The 15,724-nt window shown below is 39.2% G+C and overlaps 1 protein-coding gene across 1 annotated transcript in view; it reads right to left on the reverse strand.

Annotated features, from left to right (window-relative positions):
• The window catches only part of slc12a2 (solute carrier family 12 member 2), a 63,918-nt gene that overhangs the window by 36,604 nt on the left and 11,590 nt on the right, over nt 1-15,724 (reverse strand). Inside the window, exon 2 of the mRNA XM_085360116.1 lies at nt 3,178-3,297. Within this exon, the coding sequence (XP_085216242.1) occupies nt 3,178-3,297 (120 nt within the window). The remainder of the gene's footprint in view (nt 1-3,177; nt 3,298-15,724) is intronic.

A 15,724-nucleotide genomic window follows, 5' to 3' on the forward strand; every position in this document is an offset into this window, starting at 1 on the left:
AGTTGATAGTGGACTTCCGGAGGTGCAGAGAAGTACACACCCCCATCACCATCTGCGGCGCTGCTGTGGAGAGAGTGAGCAGCTTCCGGTTCCTTGGTGTACATCTGGCTGAGGATCTTACGTGGTCAGTACACACAAACAAAACAGTGAAGAAGGCGCAGCAGCGCCTCTTCTTTCTCAGGAGACTGAAAAGATTCGGCATCCACATCCTCAGGACCTTCTATCACTGTGCCATTGAGAGCATCCTCACTGGATGCATCACCACCTGGTATGGCAACAGCACCGCCTACAACTGCAAAGCTCTCCAGCGAGTAGTGCGGTGCTCTGAACGGATAATTGGAGGTGAGCTTCCCTCCCTCCAAGACATCTACAGGAAGCGCTGCCTGAGGAAAGCGGGGAGGATCATCAAGGACTCCAGTCACCCCAGCCATAAACTGTTCAGACTACTTCCATCAGGAAGGAGGTTCTGCAGCATCCGGTCCCGTACCAGCAGACTGAGAGACAGCTTCTTCCATCAGGCCATCAGACTGCTGAACACTTCATAGACACCTCAGCTTCACTACTGGAACTTTAACATTATGCACTCCATACTGTACAGTAACGCCACTGTTTTGCACATATTCAACTCTGTATATTTTTATATATTTTATTTATTGTTTACTCTATTTAATTTGTAAAATATGTGTAGACACACACACACACACACACACACACACACACACACACACACACACACACACACAGAAAAATATTTAGTATACACATCCAGAAATGCATATACTATTATATATTGTACATATATTTATTAGTTTCAGATGTAGCATTTCTTGTATTTTGCTTGTTCACATTATTGTATTCTGCACAACTCTGTTGCTTGTGAAGCTCGCACACAAGAATTTCACTCACATGTGCTGTACCAATGTACCTGCACATGTGATGTGACAATAAAAGTGATTTGATTTGATTTTGATTTGATTTAAACGTTGAAGTGAAAACAGATTTCTGTTAACCAAGTCTGTGGAAGTTCTTATTCTGACAATGTGATAAACCAAAGATTTTATCGAACACCAGATCTCTTTTCAGTGCTTGTTGCCTGTGACTGCAAAAAACTTCACATTTTGTATACAGAGCTCGCACTGTAAGCAGTTTTTACCCCTCTGGCAGAATGTCATTTAAAAACACTTAAAATTCCTCACATAGACTCCATAAGCAACACCCCTCCCCAGTAGGGATCAGCGAGGATCACATTTTACAAAGTAAACGTGAAGACAGTACTTGAAAAAAGTTATTAGAAGCCAAGGTTTATATTACAGAGGAAGTAACACTTTCTCATATTAAAACAGAAGTAAGATGACAATATCCAGACACATGAACATGAATAATCCTTTGACCGCTTACTAGATTCAAACATGTCCGTTTTTACCCTCAATGGCTAAAATAACTAGCATAATAATAATAATAATAATAATAATAATAATAATAATAAATTGCATTTATATAGCACTTTTCTAGGCACCCAAAGCACTTTGCAATTTCACTAATCATTCACTTTCACATTCACTCACTAGTGCAGGCAAACCACAGCTGTAGCCACAGCTGCATCGAACCTTCCGGTTACAGATGAGCTTCCCAACCCCCTGAACCACGGTTATGCCACAATTATGCCCAGACAATTATGAATTGCCTGGGCTGGTGAAAGACAATAATAGTAAGTGGACTGCAGATAAAGTACAGAACAGAATGGAAAACGCAGTACAGCCAACTGATGCCCATATTGGACTATAGCAGATATATCAATATTAATTTGTGCTATCTGACATAAGAAAACATCTTCTTAAGAACACAATGCAAACTTCAACTATTTTAGAAATATTTTTGGTTTTTACATGGAATTTGTTATTTTTCATCACTGTCTGCAGCACATGCAGACCATTTCCAAACACAAAGCTACATCTCAGACTCTACAGGCTTCAGTTAAAGCCACAATTAAAGACTGAACAAGGCAAGCTTGTTTGGAACAGTTCCTTGGAGAAAGCCTCTTCTGTCTAACACAACTTGGCAGCTTAGGTTTATAAAGTTGAATTTGCACTAACCACAAGACTCCTTTGGACAACTGTCACTAAAGTGGGCTTTGCACCTTTGTAAAAAATAAAAATGGCATATTACCATAAACCTCTCATTTGTACTGCCAGTCAAGGTGTTGAATTGGTCCATTAAAAGTCCAGCTCACTACCTCATTAAATTACTATGGCAGTACCTTAAAAGTAATGTGCACGAACTAAAGCAATATTGTAAAGAAAACTAGGTCCTGTCCAAACACATGCATCCTTCCTTCTTTATATTTTGATTTAAAAAACTAACAAACTAGGAAATAAATGAAACATAAGCACTTAAGCCTGTTTACAACTAACAAGACTGAAGGTCAATATTTGGTAGAGAAAAAAAAACAAACAAACAAAAACAAACACCCACACACAGCATGAACTTTGTCATTTAACTAGTCTTCAGGAACAGTTTTGAAGGGCCAGCTGGGTCCTGTGTCAACACTTTGCTGGATTTATTTTCCTATTTCTTAAAGATATGACTTTCAGTTACTTACTGTTCGTCTATTGAAGATAGTTTTGTAGGGCTGGCACATCTTTTTTGTTATGCACTTTTCCAATTTCCTCCGATTTTTAAGGGCACACTGCACACCATCAGTAGATATTCCAGATTCTCAGCTAGGCTCTTTAGGAATCACCTTGTTTTTATACAACTATTATTTGTTTTGGGGATATTAAAGTGCAGGCAAAAAAATTCTGGCACAACTTCACCTGCTTCCAAGGTGCGTGGAGAGGATGGGAAGAGGGGGGGGAAAAAAAAAAAAAAAAAAACAAGAGGAGGAACAACTTTATTGATTGACCAACGCGTTTCGGCTTGTGGCCTTCATCAGGGTCAGGGTTGACCTTGATGAAGGCCTAAAATTAGAATTTAAAGTTGGTTCTTTGCTTAGTTGTCTGTTATATGTAGACAAAATTCATTCATCCCCTGGATTAGGTGCCTTTTCTGTGCTTGAATGACTTAAAGGTCAGTGTTAAGTGGCTTAACAGAATGACATACTTAGTTTTTAAATCGCAAGACAGCATATTCACTCTGCACACAAGTAACAAAGCAAAGTAATAATTAAATTTGACTTACCAGCACCCCCTTAATCCAGCCAAACTTGACCACTCCTTTTGACTCAGCTGCTTCTTTAGCAGCGGCCTCCTCCGCTGGTGTAAGTTCATCACCGTTGGCAAAGCCATCCTCAAAGGGTTCCTTAGAAGCACAAAAAATTGAATCAAAGTCAGCAACAAGTAGAAGTAAACGTAATCTAAAGCGAAATGCTGGTGCCTTATTTAAATCTGATGTTTAAGCACAAAATGCAAACAAAGCACATGAAAAGTTAAAACTGAGAAAGTGTTTAAAGTTAGGAACATTTGGAACACATAAATAAAACTGATGCAAGAGTATGTTTCCCACTGTACAGCATGACATTAAACAACATACTACATGCAATGAGGAACAGAATAGACTAATTGCTATAATTTAGACAGGAATGTTTACCTGTTCATCCTTGAAATAAAATTTTAGCTGCTCAACAGTTTGTGGCTTCCTTTACATTTCACAATCTGCCAAATGTTTTCAATATGTAACAGACTGACTGCAGGTCACTATTTTTCTTCTCTGTCATTCTGGGATGTGTTCTAATAAAGGTTTTTGTTGTTTTTAAGGTTTGGACTTTCTGAGCGTTTCTGTTCATTCTGAGTGTCCCAGTCTAAAATTTGTTGAAACACACTGTTGGGACTAAATTGAAAATAAATACATGAAAATGAAGATTTCTCAGTTTGAACATTTGTTGTAATTGTACTATTCTTAATCAAACTTAATAGATTTTAGATTTAAAAACTGCTGCATTCACACATTTTATACAGCATCAAAAGTGGCTCATTTGCTAATAATAATGCCTCGCAGCAAGACAATCTGAAATTCCAACCCAGACAAGGCCCTTCTTTTGACAGTTTGCAGGCTTCTTTGCAGCACTCTGGTTTCTCCTGCCATCGAAAACATTCTCCAGGTCACCCTTGCAAAAACATTCCGAAATAACAAGAGTTTCATTTCCTGCTTAAATCAAAGGCAATTAAAAAAAAGGAACACTGGCTTACAGACACAGGTCACCTTCTTTACTTTGTGTAGCCGTTAAAAATACTAGAAGCTCCCTTCTGTGCACAATAGTGTCCCACTGGCATCCTCCCTGGGTATACAGTGTATTATATTAACTGCATTGATTGCCTTCTTATTAACCTGAAGTAGAACAAAGGACATCTGCAAGCCAGCCCTCTGCACGTATACTAGTATTTGGGGTAAATTTGTTTATGATTAACAGGAACACAGTGGAAAGTAACTATTATTGGGACTGTCTAAATTATTGGTAGAAACTACTACTTCTTCCGCCTGACAGAGTGAGATGCGAAATACGGCTGTATATTGATGATGACCGTCATCACTGATAGATGTCACTTGTGGAGTTCTTTGGTGCTGCAGAACAGGAGCTATTGTTTTTGATTGTTAATTGAATATTTTAAAATGTAGGTAATGACTTCTTAGGTTTTTGATTTCTTATAGGATATTTCTTTATAATTAAACAATAAAAACAACGAGTCTAATGTCTTGTATTCATTATGAAGGTGCAGTTTGACATACACAACTTTTTATTTTGATTTTCCAAACACATCAAGTTTTTGTACAGAGTATCTGGATCTGATCAGTATCACTAATACCAACCTGAATTTTACTTGGTATTGGGGCAAAAATGTTATCTGTGGTAACGCACATTACTAACTTATACTAAAGCTTTTACTGCATGTCCCCATTCAGTGTTACTGTAGGCCAAGGTTATGCCATCCAGAGTAAGAATCTGATTACAATATTAACAGATATCTAAGATTTTCAGGGCCGAATACAATAACCTCAGTTTTATCTCAATTTAGAAGCAGAAAATTAGAGGTCATCCAGGTCTTTGTGTCTTTAAGACATTCCTGCAGTTTAACTAATTGGTGTGTGTTATCTGGCTTCATGGGTAGATAAAGTTGGTACGATCTCATATCCTTGTGTCAGTGTTGTTCCCATATCATCATAATAAATGTTGTTGAACCTGGAACAACGTTTATTATGATGATGTGGGAACAACACCAACACGAGGATTATCAGATCATCCATAAAGGCATGATCTGATCAAGTTGGGTGTCATCTGCATAGCAGTGAACATGTATGCTATGTCTTCTGATGATACTGCCTAAGGGAAGCATGTATAATGTAAACAGAATTGGTCCTAGCACTGAACCCTGTGGAACTCCATAATCAACCTTAGTGTGTGAAGAGGACTCTCCATTTACATGAACAAATTGGAGTCTATTAGATAGATATGATACAAACCACTGCAGTGCAGTACCTGTAATACCTACAGCATGCTCCAATCACTCTAAAAGGATATGGTCAACAGTATCAAACGCTGCACTAAGGTCTAGCAGGACAAGCACAGAGATGAGTCCACTGTCAGAGGCCATAAGAAGATTGGGTGTAACCGTCACTAAAGGGGTTTCTGTGCTGTGATGAGCTCTGAAACCTGACGGAAACTCTTCAAATAAGCCATTCCTCTGCAGATGATCTTTAAGATGTTTGGAGACTACTCTTTCAAGAATTCTTGAGATGGAGGAAGGTTGGAGATGAAGGCTGGCCTATAATTAGCTAAGACAGCTGGGTCAAGAGATGGCCTTTTAAGAAACCGTTTAACTACTGACAGCTTGAAGGTCTGTGGTGCATAGCTGATTATTAGAGATAGGTTTGATTTAAGACTGAAGCATTAATTAATGGTAGCATTTCTTTGAATAGTCTTCTAGGAATGGGGTCTAAAAGACATGTTGATAGTTTGGAGGAAGTAATAACTGAAGTTAACTCAGAAAGATCAATTGGAGAAAAAGACTAAATAAATATCAATGGTACTGAAAGTAGCTGTAGGTAATGGTCTAATAATGGTGTGTATGTTCCAGGTACATATGTTTTTGGGGGACTAAATCTATTAACTTTGTCCTCCTTAAATTGTGAAATTAGGTAAGGAGGAGCCAGTGGGAGAAGCCAATATGCTCTCTTTCTAGTAAGTAAGTAAAATTTTATTTATATAGCACATTTCTAGATAGAGATCACAAAGTGCTTTACAAGATATAACAGATTAAAAAGACAAAATACAAACAAAGTTAGCAAAAGGCAGTTTTAAAAAGATGTGTTTTTAGCTGTTTTTTAAAAGTAATCAATGAATCAGCGGATCGTAAGTCCTGAGGAAGGGAATTCCACAGTCTGGCGGCCACAGTAGCAAAAGCTCTATCACCCCTAGTTTTCAGTCTCGTATACTGAATGACAAGTAGGCCCTGACTACTCGACCTCAGAGACCTACTAGGGGCATAGGGCTGTAAAAGTTCAATGATATATGGTGGTGCTTGTTGTTGAAGAGCCTTGAAAGTTAAAACCAAAATCTTAAACTGGACTCTAAATTCAACAGGAAGCCAATGTAACTGCATGAGCAACGGTGTTATATGTGAAAATTTAGAAGCTTTCGTCAAAAGTCTTGCTGCAGCATTCTGAACGATCTGCAGACGCTCCAAAGAACCTTTATTTAAACAAGTAAACAGGGAATTGCAATAGTCCAGTCGTGAAGAGATAAAAGCATGAATAACAATCTCCAGTTCGGTATAGGATATAATAGAGCTCAATTTAGAAATATTTCTTAAATGATAAAAGCAAGACCGAACAAGAGATTTAACATGACTATCTAACGTAAGAGCAGGATCAAGGATAATCCCTAAGTTCCTGACAGATGGTTTTACAAACGTTGAAAGAGGACCAAGAGCATTTATTATACTGGGTATATGTCTATCTGGGGCACATAAGAGGACTTCGGTTTTACTTTCATTTAGTTGGAGGAAGTTTTCAGCCATCCAGCCTTTAATGGTTTCCAAGCACACATTTAAAAGCCGCAGCTTAGAAGCCTCTTCCGGTTTAAAAGATATATAGAGTTGGATATCGTCTGCATAACAATGGTAACAAATATCCTCAAAAGGGCTCAAAATGTGCTGAAGAGGGAGTAAATAAACTAAAAACAGTAATGGCCCCGTTCTAGTCCCCGTTAGCACTCTCGCTGCAGTATTTCATTTCAATGGAAGGCTTTTCATGGAGTTTTTAGGACATTCTGATAATAATGAATTACATTGGCCCAGCCTAGAAGTAACAAATGCTTGAACTAGTATTTCAGTGTCACTCTGAGACAGGATAGTTCCACTTTTAGAGATATTGCAAAAAAAGAAGGAAAAAAAAAAAAAAAGAAGAAGAAGTACAGACAGCAGTCCTGCATATTTGCTTAATATGCACAATGAAACACATATTCTGGTAAAAAAAAAAAATAACTCCATCATTTCTCAGTGTTACTGGAGGTCAAGGTAATGCCATCCAGAGTAAGAATCTGGTTAGACACAGACGTTTCTAAGATTTTTAGGGTTTAATACAATGCCCTAAGTTTTATCTGAATTTAACAGCAGGTAATTAGAGGCCATCCAGATCTTTATGTCTAGAGCTATGCTCCCTCTTCACAGTCACACAGCTATCATGCTTTCCTGGCTGATGGGACAATCTGCTGGGGTGAGAGCTAATGGTGGCTATGCTAACAACAGTTGCACTGAATACAGGAGCCTGGCTATGAGTTTTTCGCAATAGTGCAGAGCTGGGCCTTCAATTCAGTAATCCTGGTCGCCAGAGCAGTAAACGGACTAGATTATTACAAGAGTAGCTATACACTGAGCAGAAAGGTGCAGGAAGGACAGGTGAAGAAGCCACGCTGGTTGCGAGTTGGCTACAAGCCAAGCGAGAGACTCCCTACAGTCAAAGTGAATAAATACATTTAGTGTCAGTTACAGAGGGTGCACCTTGGATAAAGCACGTGAAGATTACACTTCGTTATCTAGACGTAATCTAAAACGTTTTCATTAAATAGGCTACACAAAAACACCACTGTGCATTGTGACAGGAATATGAAGTGATACTGTACTGCAGAGAACACACGCATGAACAAACGCACAGAGAGAGAGACGTGTCAGTGGACCGGGTCTGTTACACTGGCTGTATAAATAGGTGTTATAAATTATTCAAGTGAGCTGGGCCTTTGGCACGTGCAGTGCTGAGCTGTGGGAGGGAGGGCCTCAAGATCACTCCACTTGGACCATCTGTCAACATCCCCTCAATGACTCAGCAAAACTGCTACAATCAAGCCATGGCAGCTGGATGGGCTAAAGGCTTCTGATCTGAATTATCATAATTGTATTATTTTACCAGAATTATAAAAGTATTAAGATGATGGATCAATCCATTTTAAAATCTGTGAAACGTAGACAGAAATTGCTCTATAGACACAATTTCTTGTACAACAAAGTTGAAAAGGGACCCAGGCAAAATGGAACTGTGCTGTGGAGAGACCTATCAGAACTTTGAGATGCATTATGGGAATCATGGATGCTCTGTCTCCAGGCTAAAGAGAAGAGCGAGCATCAGGTTTGTTATCAGCACACAGTTTAAAAGCCAGCATCTGTTAATGGTGAAGGATGTCCATTATGAAATGACACTTCATAGTATTTCCTAGAGCTGGGCGATAGAACGATAACGATATGTATTGCGATAGGCCTCACCGCTCGAAGAAGACGAAGACGAAGAAGAAGAAGAAATCCAAATTAAATAGTGCAGAGCCGAACCAATCACAGCCGCAGCGTCACGTGACTTGTTATGTACAGCACAAGTGCCAAGCCGCACATGTGTATTTGTTTTGGGAAGCAGGCAGCCGCCGTGCCGCCCGGGTAACGGAGGAAATGAGTGTGCCGATTAGAGAAAAATCAACCGAGCGTGACCGAAGATTACCGAAGAGAAAATAGATGGTGGTTCCAATGCCGGAGAGATTGTCGAACGGAAGAGCCATAGAAGTTCCGTAGTGTGAAGGTATTTCGGCTATTTCAAGTCTGACAAAAAGAGTAGCGCGCACTATAAATTGTGCCGAAAGCAAGTCTGGAAATGCAATAAACCGGTGCATGCTCAATCTCTGACTGGAAGCACTAATTCGTCATTCGGCTTTTGTCAGACTAAAGTAACTGTTAAAACTGTTTGAAAAGCTCAGCTATACAACAAGGAGAGATTGAGAATTTCCTTTTAGTTCTCAGTTTATTTGATACTGACAAAAGTTAGTCAATTTTGTCTGTTCTTCTGTAAAACAAACTAAGATTTATTTTTAGAATTAATATTTTGTTTCTAAGTGGAATTGACAGTTTAGTCTGTTTCGTTTGTTCTATTTTGAAACTTAAACGCTTTAGCGGCTGCCTTTTGTGTAGTTTGCAATATTTGCCTTTATTTATCTGAAAAAGTCTCATGTTCCTTAAGTACATCTACCCTGTTGAACTTATTATGGGAAATAAATATTTAAATCAAAACAAGCTGCTGATTATTTCACATTTTACTTGTGAGCAACGGCACATTTAAATCTTACAAATATAGTTATTTGGCTTATATCGTGATAGATATCGTTATTGCCTGAAATGAAAAAAACATATCGTGATATGAAAAAATCTCATATCGCCCAGCTCTAGTATTTCCAAGTATCTACCTTGAAATCAGTCCAAACAATTATCACCATATCCAGGGGGGAAAAAGACAAAACAGGCCATGACAAAGCACCAGCTCTACATGATCCTTTCATTTGAAGCATTTCTTTTCTTACCTATTGTTCTTTATAACAAATCCCACAGGAATACAGTAACCTTTTCAAACTGCAGTGACGATACGCAGCATTAGCTACTGACGCAAGTCTGCATTATGTGCCCCAACACATTTGCAATTTAGTAATGCACCCGCGGCTTTTGGACAAGTGGTTGAGGATACCTTTATGTGGCATTAGGACAGCTTAACAGATCCAAAGGTAAAATAAATCTGCTTCGGGCACATTTTTAAACAGCTGGGCAATATGAAATTGAATTCCTAACTATGGGTGATATCAGGTCATGTTGCTTATGTCATTGCGCTATTACGGACACCATAAATCAAGAGAGCATCTCGTTTGTAGAAAGAGGTCAGACTCTTTCCTGGACACTCTTCATGACGAATGGAAACAAACAACGCCCTTTACTGTTCTACTACAGATTGAAGAAATTCATTTATACATTTACACTTGTCAAAGTTCAAGAATGCATAACTAGTTATTCAGCATCATATTCATGAATGGTAGACATTTGATAACTGTTCACACATGCAGCCCCATCCCCCTCATTTTGACTCATTTTCTGTGTTTGTACTGGAAAAACTGAATGATTCTTACTATACTGAGTAAAAAACAAAGGTGGAAAAACTATTTCCAGATCGTACTGCAATGACAAGTTCCAGCTGGTTTCACTTATGTTCCCTGCAGACATTTTCTTCTGTTACTTCTTTGTACAAATGAGAGTTTAGCGTTTGTTTATCTCAAACTCATTCTCAGAGTTCCAATCAAACTTAAGCAAAGACAATACTGCATTGTTCAACTGGTAAAAAATAATTCCAAGTACACTTACAGTTAAAACTAATTTGTGGAAACCTAGCATTGGGCAGACTATATTTCAGTAAAGATGTTCACCATCTTAGAGATTACTTAAAAACACAAATCTGGTGTTAAATGTCTCTTAACAAGCTCCACTTCAACCAGACACTTTCAGCAGCCACGAACAAGCTTCTGACATAATTGTGGCTGGACCACTCCTCTTGGAAGAATTGGTAGAGTTTTATTTAATTGACTTTTTTTCATGGCAGAGAACCAGCCTGTAAACAAAGACCACAAATTTCCAACAGAGTTGAAGTCAGAGCTTTGGGAAGCTCTAAAACTCAGCCTACTTTAGCGATTCCAAAACCACATTTGACGTGCGTTTGGGATTGTTGTCCTGCTGGAACACCAAGTTGTGCAATTTTCAACCCCCTTGTTGTTTTGAGGTGAAGTTAAAGAATCTGGACATACTCTTTCTCAGTTATTCTATCCACATAAAAAGACAGAATATAGACTTAAATCAACTTATGTGCTATAATGTCCAGCCTATTTGAAGCCAGAAAGGATGCTAAATGGTAAATGGCCTGTATTTGTGTAGTGCTTTACTTAGTCCCTGTGGACCCCAAAGCGCTGAACACTACATTAGTCATCCACCCATTCACACACTGGTGATTGCAAGCTACATTGTAGCCACAACTGCCCTTGGGGGCACTGACAGAGGTGAGGCTGCTGGACACTGGCGCCACTGGGCCCTCTGATCACCACCAGTAGGCAACGGGTGAAGTGTCTTGCCCAAGGACACAACGACCAAGATTGTCGGAGTCGGGGCTCCAACCGGCAACCTTCCGATTACAAGACGAACTGCCAACTCTTGAGCCACGATCGATCGCCCATGCTAGGAAAAAAGCGAACTGTATAAGTTAACAGCCTTCATCAAATCACCACTCTTAAGACTTATGACGTAAGTCCTAAGATGTAAGATTAAATATATATCAGAATTCAAAAGTAGGCTTAGTCTACGTTAAAATGTGACATAGGCACCAATTTATTCTGGCCAGAACATGTTTACCAGAGCCCTGCCCTATAGGCAGGCCTAGGGAGGAAGCTTAAGGCAGAGCCGGACTATAAACTGTGCGGCTCAGTCAGGCAAAGCCTAAAAAGGTGACAAGGGCCCATTCAGAGTTAAGGGAGTTAATATAATTTGATATCTTATTCACAAGTGATGGGAAGGTTTACTTGGACAGGTGGATTGGTATGGCGTCATGGGTCATGTAGGTATTGTGCCAGACTGTCGTTGTGAAGAGAGACAAAAGCAAAGCTTTTGATTTTATCAGTCAATCTATGACCATGAACTCTGGGTAATGAGTAAGGTCATGAATAGGAGTTTCTCGGCCTTAGAGACAGGGCGGGGAGCTCAGAAATCTAGAGGAATTCTGGCTTAGGAAACTGAAGAGGACCTGGAATGTGGCTGGGAAGATAGACATTTGGAAAACCTTGCTTAGCATAGACCCACCACAACCTGACTTTGGATGAGAGAAAGATAGTTGATAGTGGATAGTGGATGCAAGGCAACAACAATCTTTTTATGTTTGTTTTATGGAATGTTTTCCCTTTCTGAAAAAGTTGCTTTTATTGGATTTTTAAAACTCATTAGATATCCATTAGGGCTCCCACGATTAGTCGACTAGTCACGACTATCAAAATCGTCGACGACTGATTTAATAGTCGACGCATCGTTTGAAGCTTTGTAAGATCACAAAAGACGCAGGAATAAGTAGTAGGATTTAAGAGTGTAATAACGGACTGAAACAGAAGATGGCAGCACTGCATGTACAAGGATGTCAGCTACCGTTAAACCCCGAAGAAGAAGAAGCAGCTTTGTCCCAGAATTCATAGCACAGCCCAGCTCAGTTTACAACAATGGCGGCAGCTAGTTCGTTTTAATATTACTCTTATTATTCTTTCTGGGTCACAATAAACGTTTAACATATTTTCAGGTGAGAATGTAGCTGTGTAAACCTCAAATATCTGCTCAGTTTATCAAGACACCACATATTTTCAAAAGCGCGCCGACGTTTTCGGAGACGTCTGTTACCCACTAGCTCGATAGCTAGCCGGGGGCAAGGCTCACTAGAGCAGCTGAGAACACCAGACTCACGGCAAATCGTTTTCAAACCCACCGCCGTCTTTCGCTACTCAGGTTAAACATATAGAAGTCACTTAGCTAACTTAAAAATGCTATTGTTTGGCTTTTTTCAGTATTTCATTTGTTCCTGAGTAAATCGGTTTGGCTGAGGTTAAAGTTTTTACACAGCTGAGTAAACGTCAAACAGACGGCTGATTATCAGAAGTGTGAGATGCTCGAGAATATACTCCGGTGTCCCGTTATATTTTAGATAGCAAGGAGTTTATTAAACTTCACCGAAACAATCTGCAAATTTTATTAAAATTTAATAAACTATCATCTTGTCTTTATTTTTAGTTAGCACAGACCTTAAACACTTAAAGCTGTAAGCTAATGATAGTTATATAAGAGCAGATGCATGCTGGTGCAATAAGCTGTACGTTTTATGTCCAATGGATGCATGATCTGATTAGTCGATTAATCGCAAAAATAATCGGTGACTAGTCGACTGTCAAAATAATTGTGGCAGCACTAAATCAGTATGAGTCTAATAAATCCTACATCAGCTGGGCTCTAAGAGAATTTATGGTCATTATTTTTATAAGCATGTCTTATCTTATATAAGCAGTAAAAGGAGAAACAGTGTTCATGTGCTCAGTAATGAAAGCTGGAGAAGAAGCTGAAAGCAGTATCACATGCTGGTTGATCTGATATCCTCGTGTTGGTGTTGTTCCCAGATCATCATACTAAATGTTGTTCCAGGATCAACATTGCAAGTGACCAATCAGAATGTTGTGACGTCATACTTTTGTGACTTCGGGAAAAACCGGCGTAAAACAAAAAACTGTACTAAAGCTGCGTGAAACTGCCTCTGTCCGCCGATCAACGGACCCTGACCCTAACCGTAACCCTTTAATAAACAGTAAGCAGAATTGATAACATTGGAATTTCATAAATGCACGAATGGCTTGGCGCGCAAAAGAATAACGTCACAACAATGTGATTGGTCACTTGCAATGTTGAACCTGGAACAACATTTTCATGATGGTCTGGGAACAACACCAACACGAGGATATCAGATCATCCATCACATGCTACGTATTAGGATAGTATGTTGTTGAATTTACTTGCTGGCTCTGTGTTAGGAACAAATTTAATAAGTTTAAGTCACTGCCTTTTAAATTCAGCTCCCCATTCTACTTGCACAAAACAACACAGAATGGGTTAGTGAACAGTTTCTACATGACTGAAACAACACAAAGGCCGTCTCTGCACAACAATGACAAAGCATCAAGAGCTTTGGATGTTTTTGAAAACTGTACCATGATGTGCCACAAATGGTAGTTACACAAAATAAAATTAATTAATTTTGCAGTTTAGGTTTTACAAAACCTAACCTTGTGCACAGTAAAGTTAAAAAACAAACAAACAAAAAAACCCTCTTGTGAATCTTGAAGCACACAGGAAAGATCCTTAAGTAGACCTTTGATTGACAATCTGTATCTTAAGGGGGGGGGGGGGAAGGCTACTCTCTCCCACGGAGAGGATTTTACCAAATCATGTAGCAGTGCTGAATTAAGGAGCACATCATAGAATAGGGAACTGCGGTTGGGGTTGTTACTAAAAAAAAAAAAGTTATTATTATACATTACTCATTACTTTCCTTTAAAATAATGCATGTTACATTTGTAAATTGACATGTCACATAATTTCCAGTTAACAATGTAGAACTTGTGGTTACTAGCATAACCCAAGTTCTCTGAAAACAATGTGAGGAATCTCGCACCTCTTGTCATGACCAATGATGGAAGGTCCACCACCACCACCTATGTCCAAGACAGACCAATCACTTCAAGGACACAGTGTCCCCCAACCCTTTTAGAATACTTCCTTGTTGTGGGGCTACGGGGTATTTCTTCCACATGTCCATGAAAGTAGGGGATTGTGCTGTGATATTGCCATCACAATAGCCTTTATTACCTGGCTGGTGCGACACAGCTTGCCAGTATTAGAGGAAGCCCACAAAGAGCTAGTTGCTTCTCATAAACCCCTTAGTACCGCCTAGATAAATGCGTAATGCAAATTCCCTAACGTTAGGCATAAAGGCAACATTAGGGGGCAGGGTCTTCTTACTATAGTTGGGGAAAAATTGCAGACAGATAATGTATAACGATAAAGCATGCAACTCACACATCCTTTTCAATGATGACAAACCGAGGAATACGACAGTTTTGAGTGAAAGAGCCTTTAAGACAACTCACTCCAAGGCTTGAGTGAGTTGCTTAATAGTAGGCCTCAGTCTGTGGACATCATTCACAAATCTCCTTATCAGAGAATGCTGGCCAACTGGTGCATTACCAAAGCCAACATGACTTGCTGAAACTGCAGCTAAATACACTTCAATAGTGGAAAATGTTCCCTCCTTATCTAGAAAAGAGAACTGATAAGGAATCATATTGCTAGCTGTGCACTCTTTTTCAAATACACAACATTTGCCATCATAAAGTGAGCATGTGGCAAAAGAGTTCTTGCACTCCAAATGCTCTCAATCACGATCAGAGGGAGCCCAGATACTTTTAAATTCAGCCTGCTCTGAATGTATGGCGTTATTTTTGTGCCACTATTCTGAGCGCACGTAAAAAAAAATAAGAAGAAGAATTTTGCAGGTGCAAGTGTTGCATTTTGAGAAGAAATTTATTTTGAGCGAATAAAAGCTAAATTTGAGTGATCAAAATTCATTGCTGCATGAATTCTCGCATGAAGCTGTGACTTTCTCGCATGAAAACATTTTTAAAAGTTTATTTTGTGACCCAGAAAGAGTAATATTTCAAACTCCGCCACTGTGTTCCTCCGCCACTGCTTTGTTTGAGTTTTGGACCAAATGGATTCTGGGATATTACATTTCGTCATTTCGAGCTGATTGGAGACCAAAACAGCTAATCAGATTTTTTTCATCCAAGTCTGTGATTGGCTGGTTTTGTGGC

This window comes from Diplotaxodon limnothrissa, linkage group LG7 (genome assembly GCF_057381915.1).
Source record: "Diplotaxodon limnothrissa isolate DT_005_m linkage group LG7, D_limnothrissa_male_GT1.1, whole genome shotgun sequence".
Taxonomy (NCBI): domain Eukaryota; kingdom Metazoa; phylum Chordata; class Actinopteri; order Cichliformes; family Cichlidae; genus Diplotaxodon; species Diplotaxodon limnothrissa.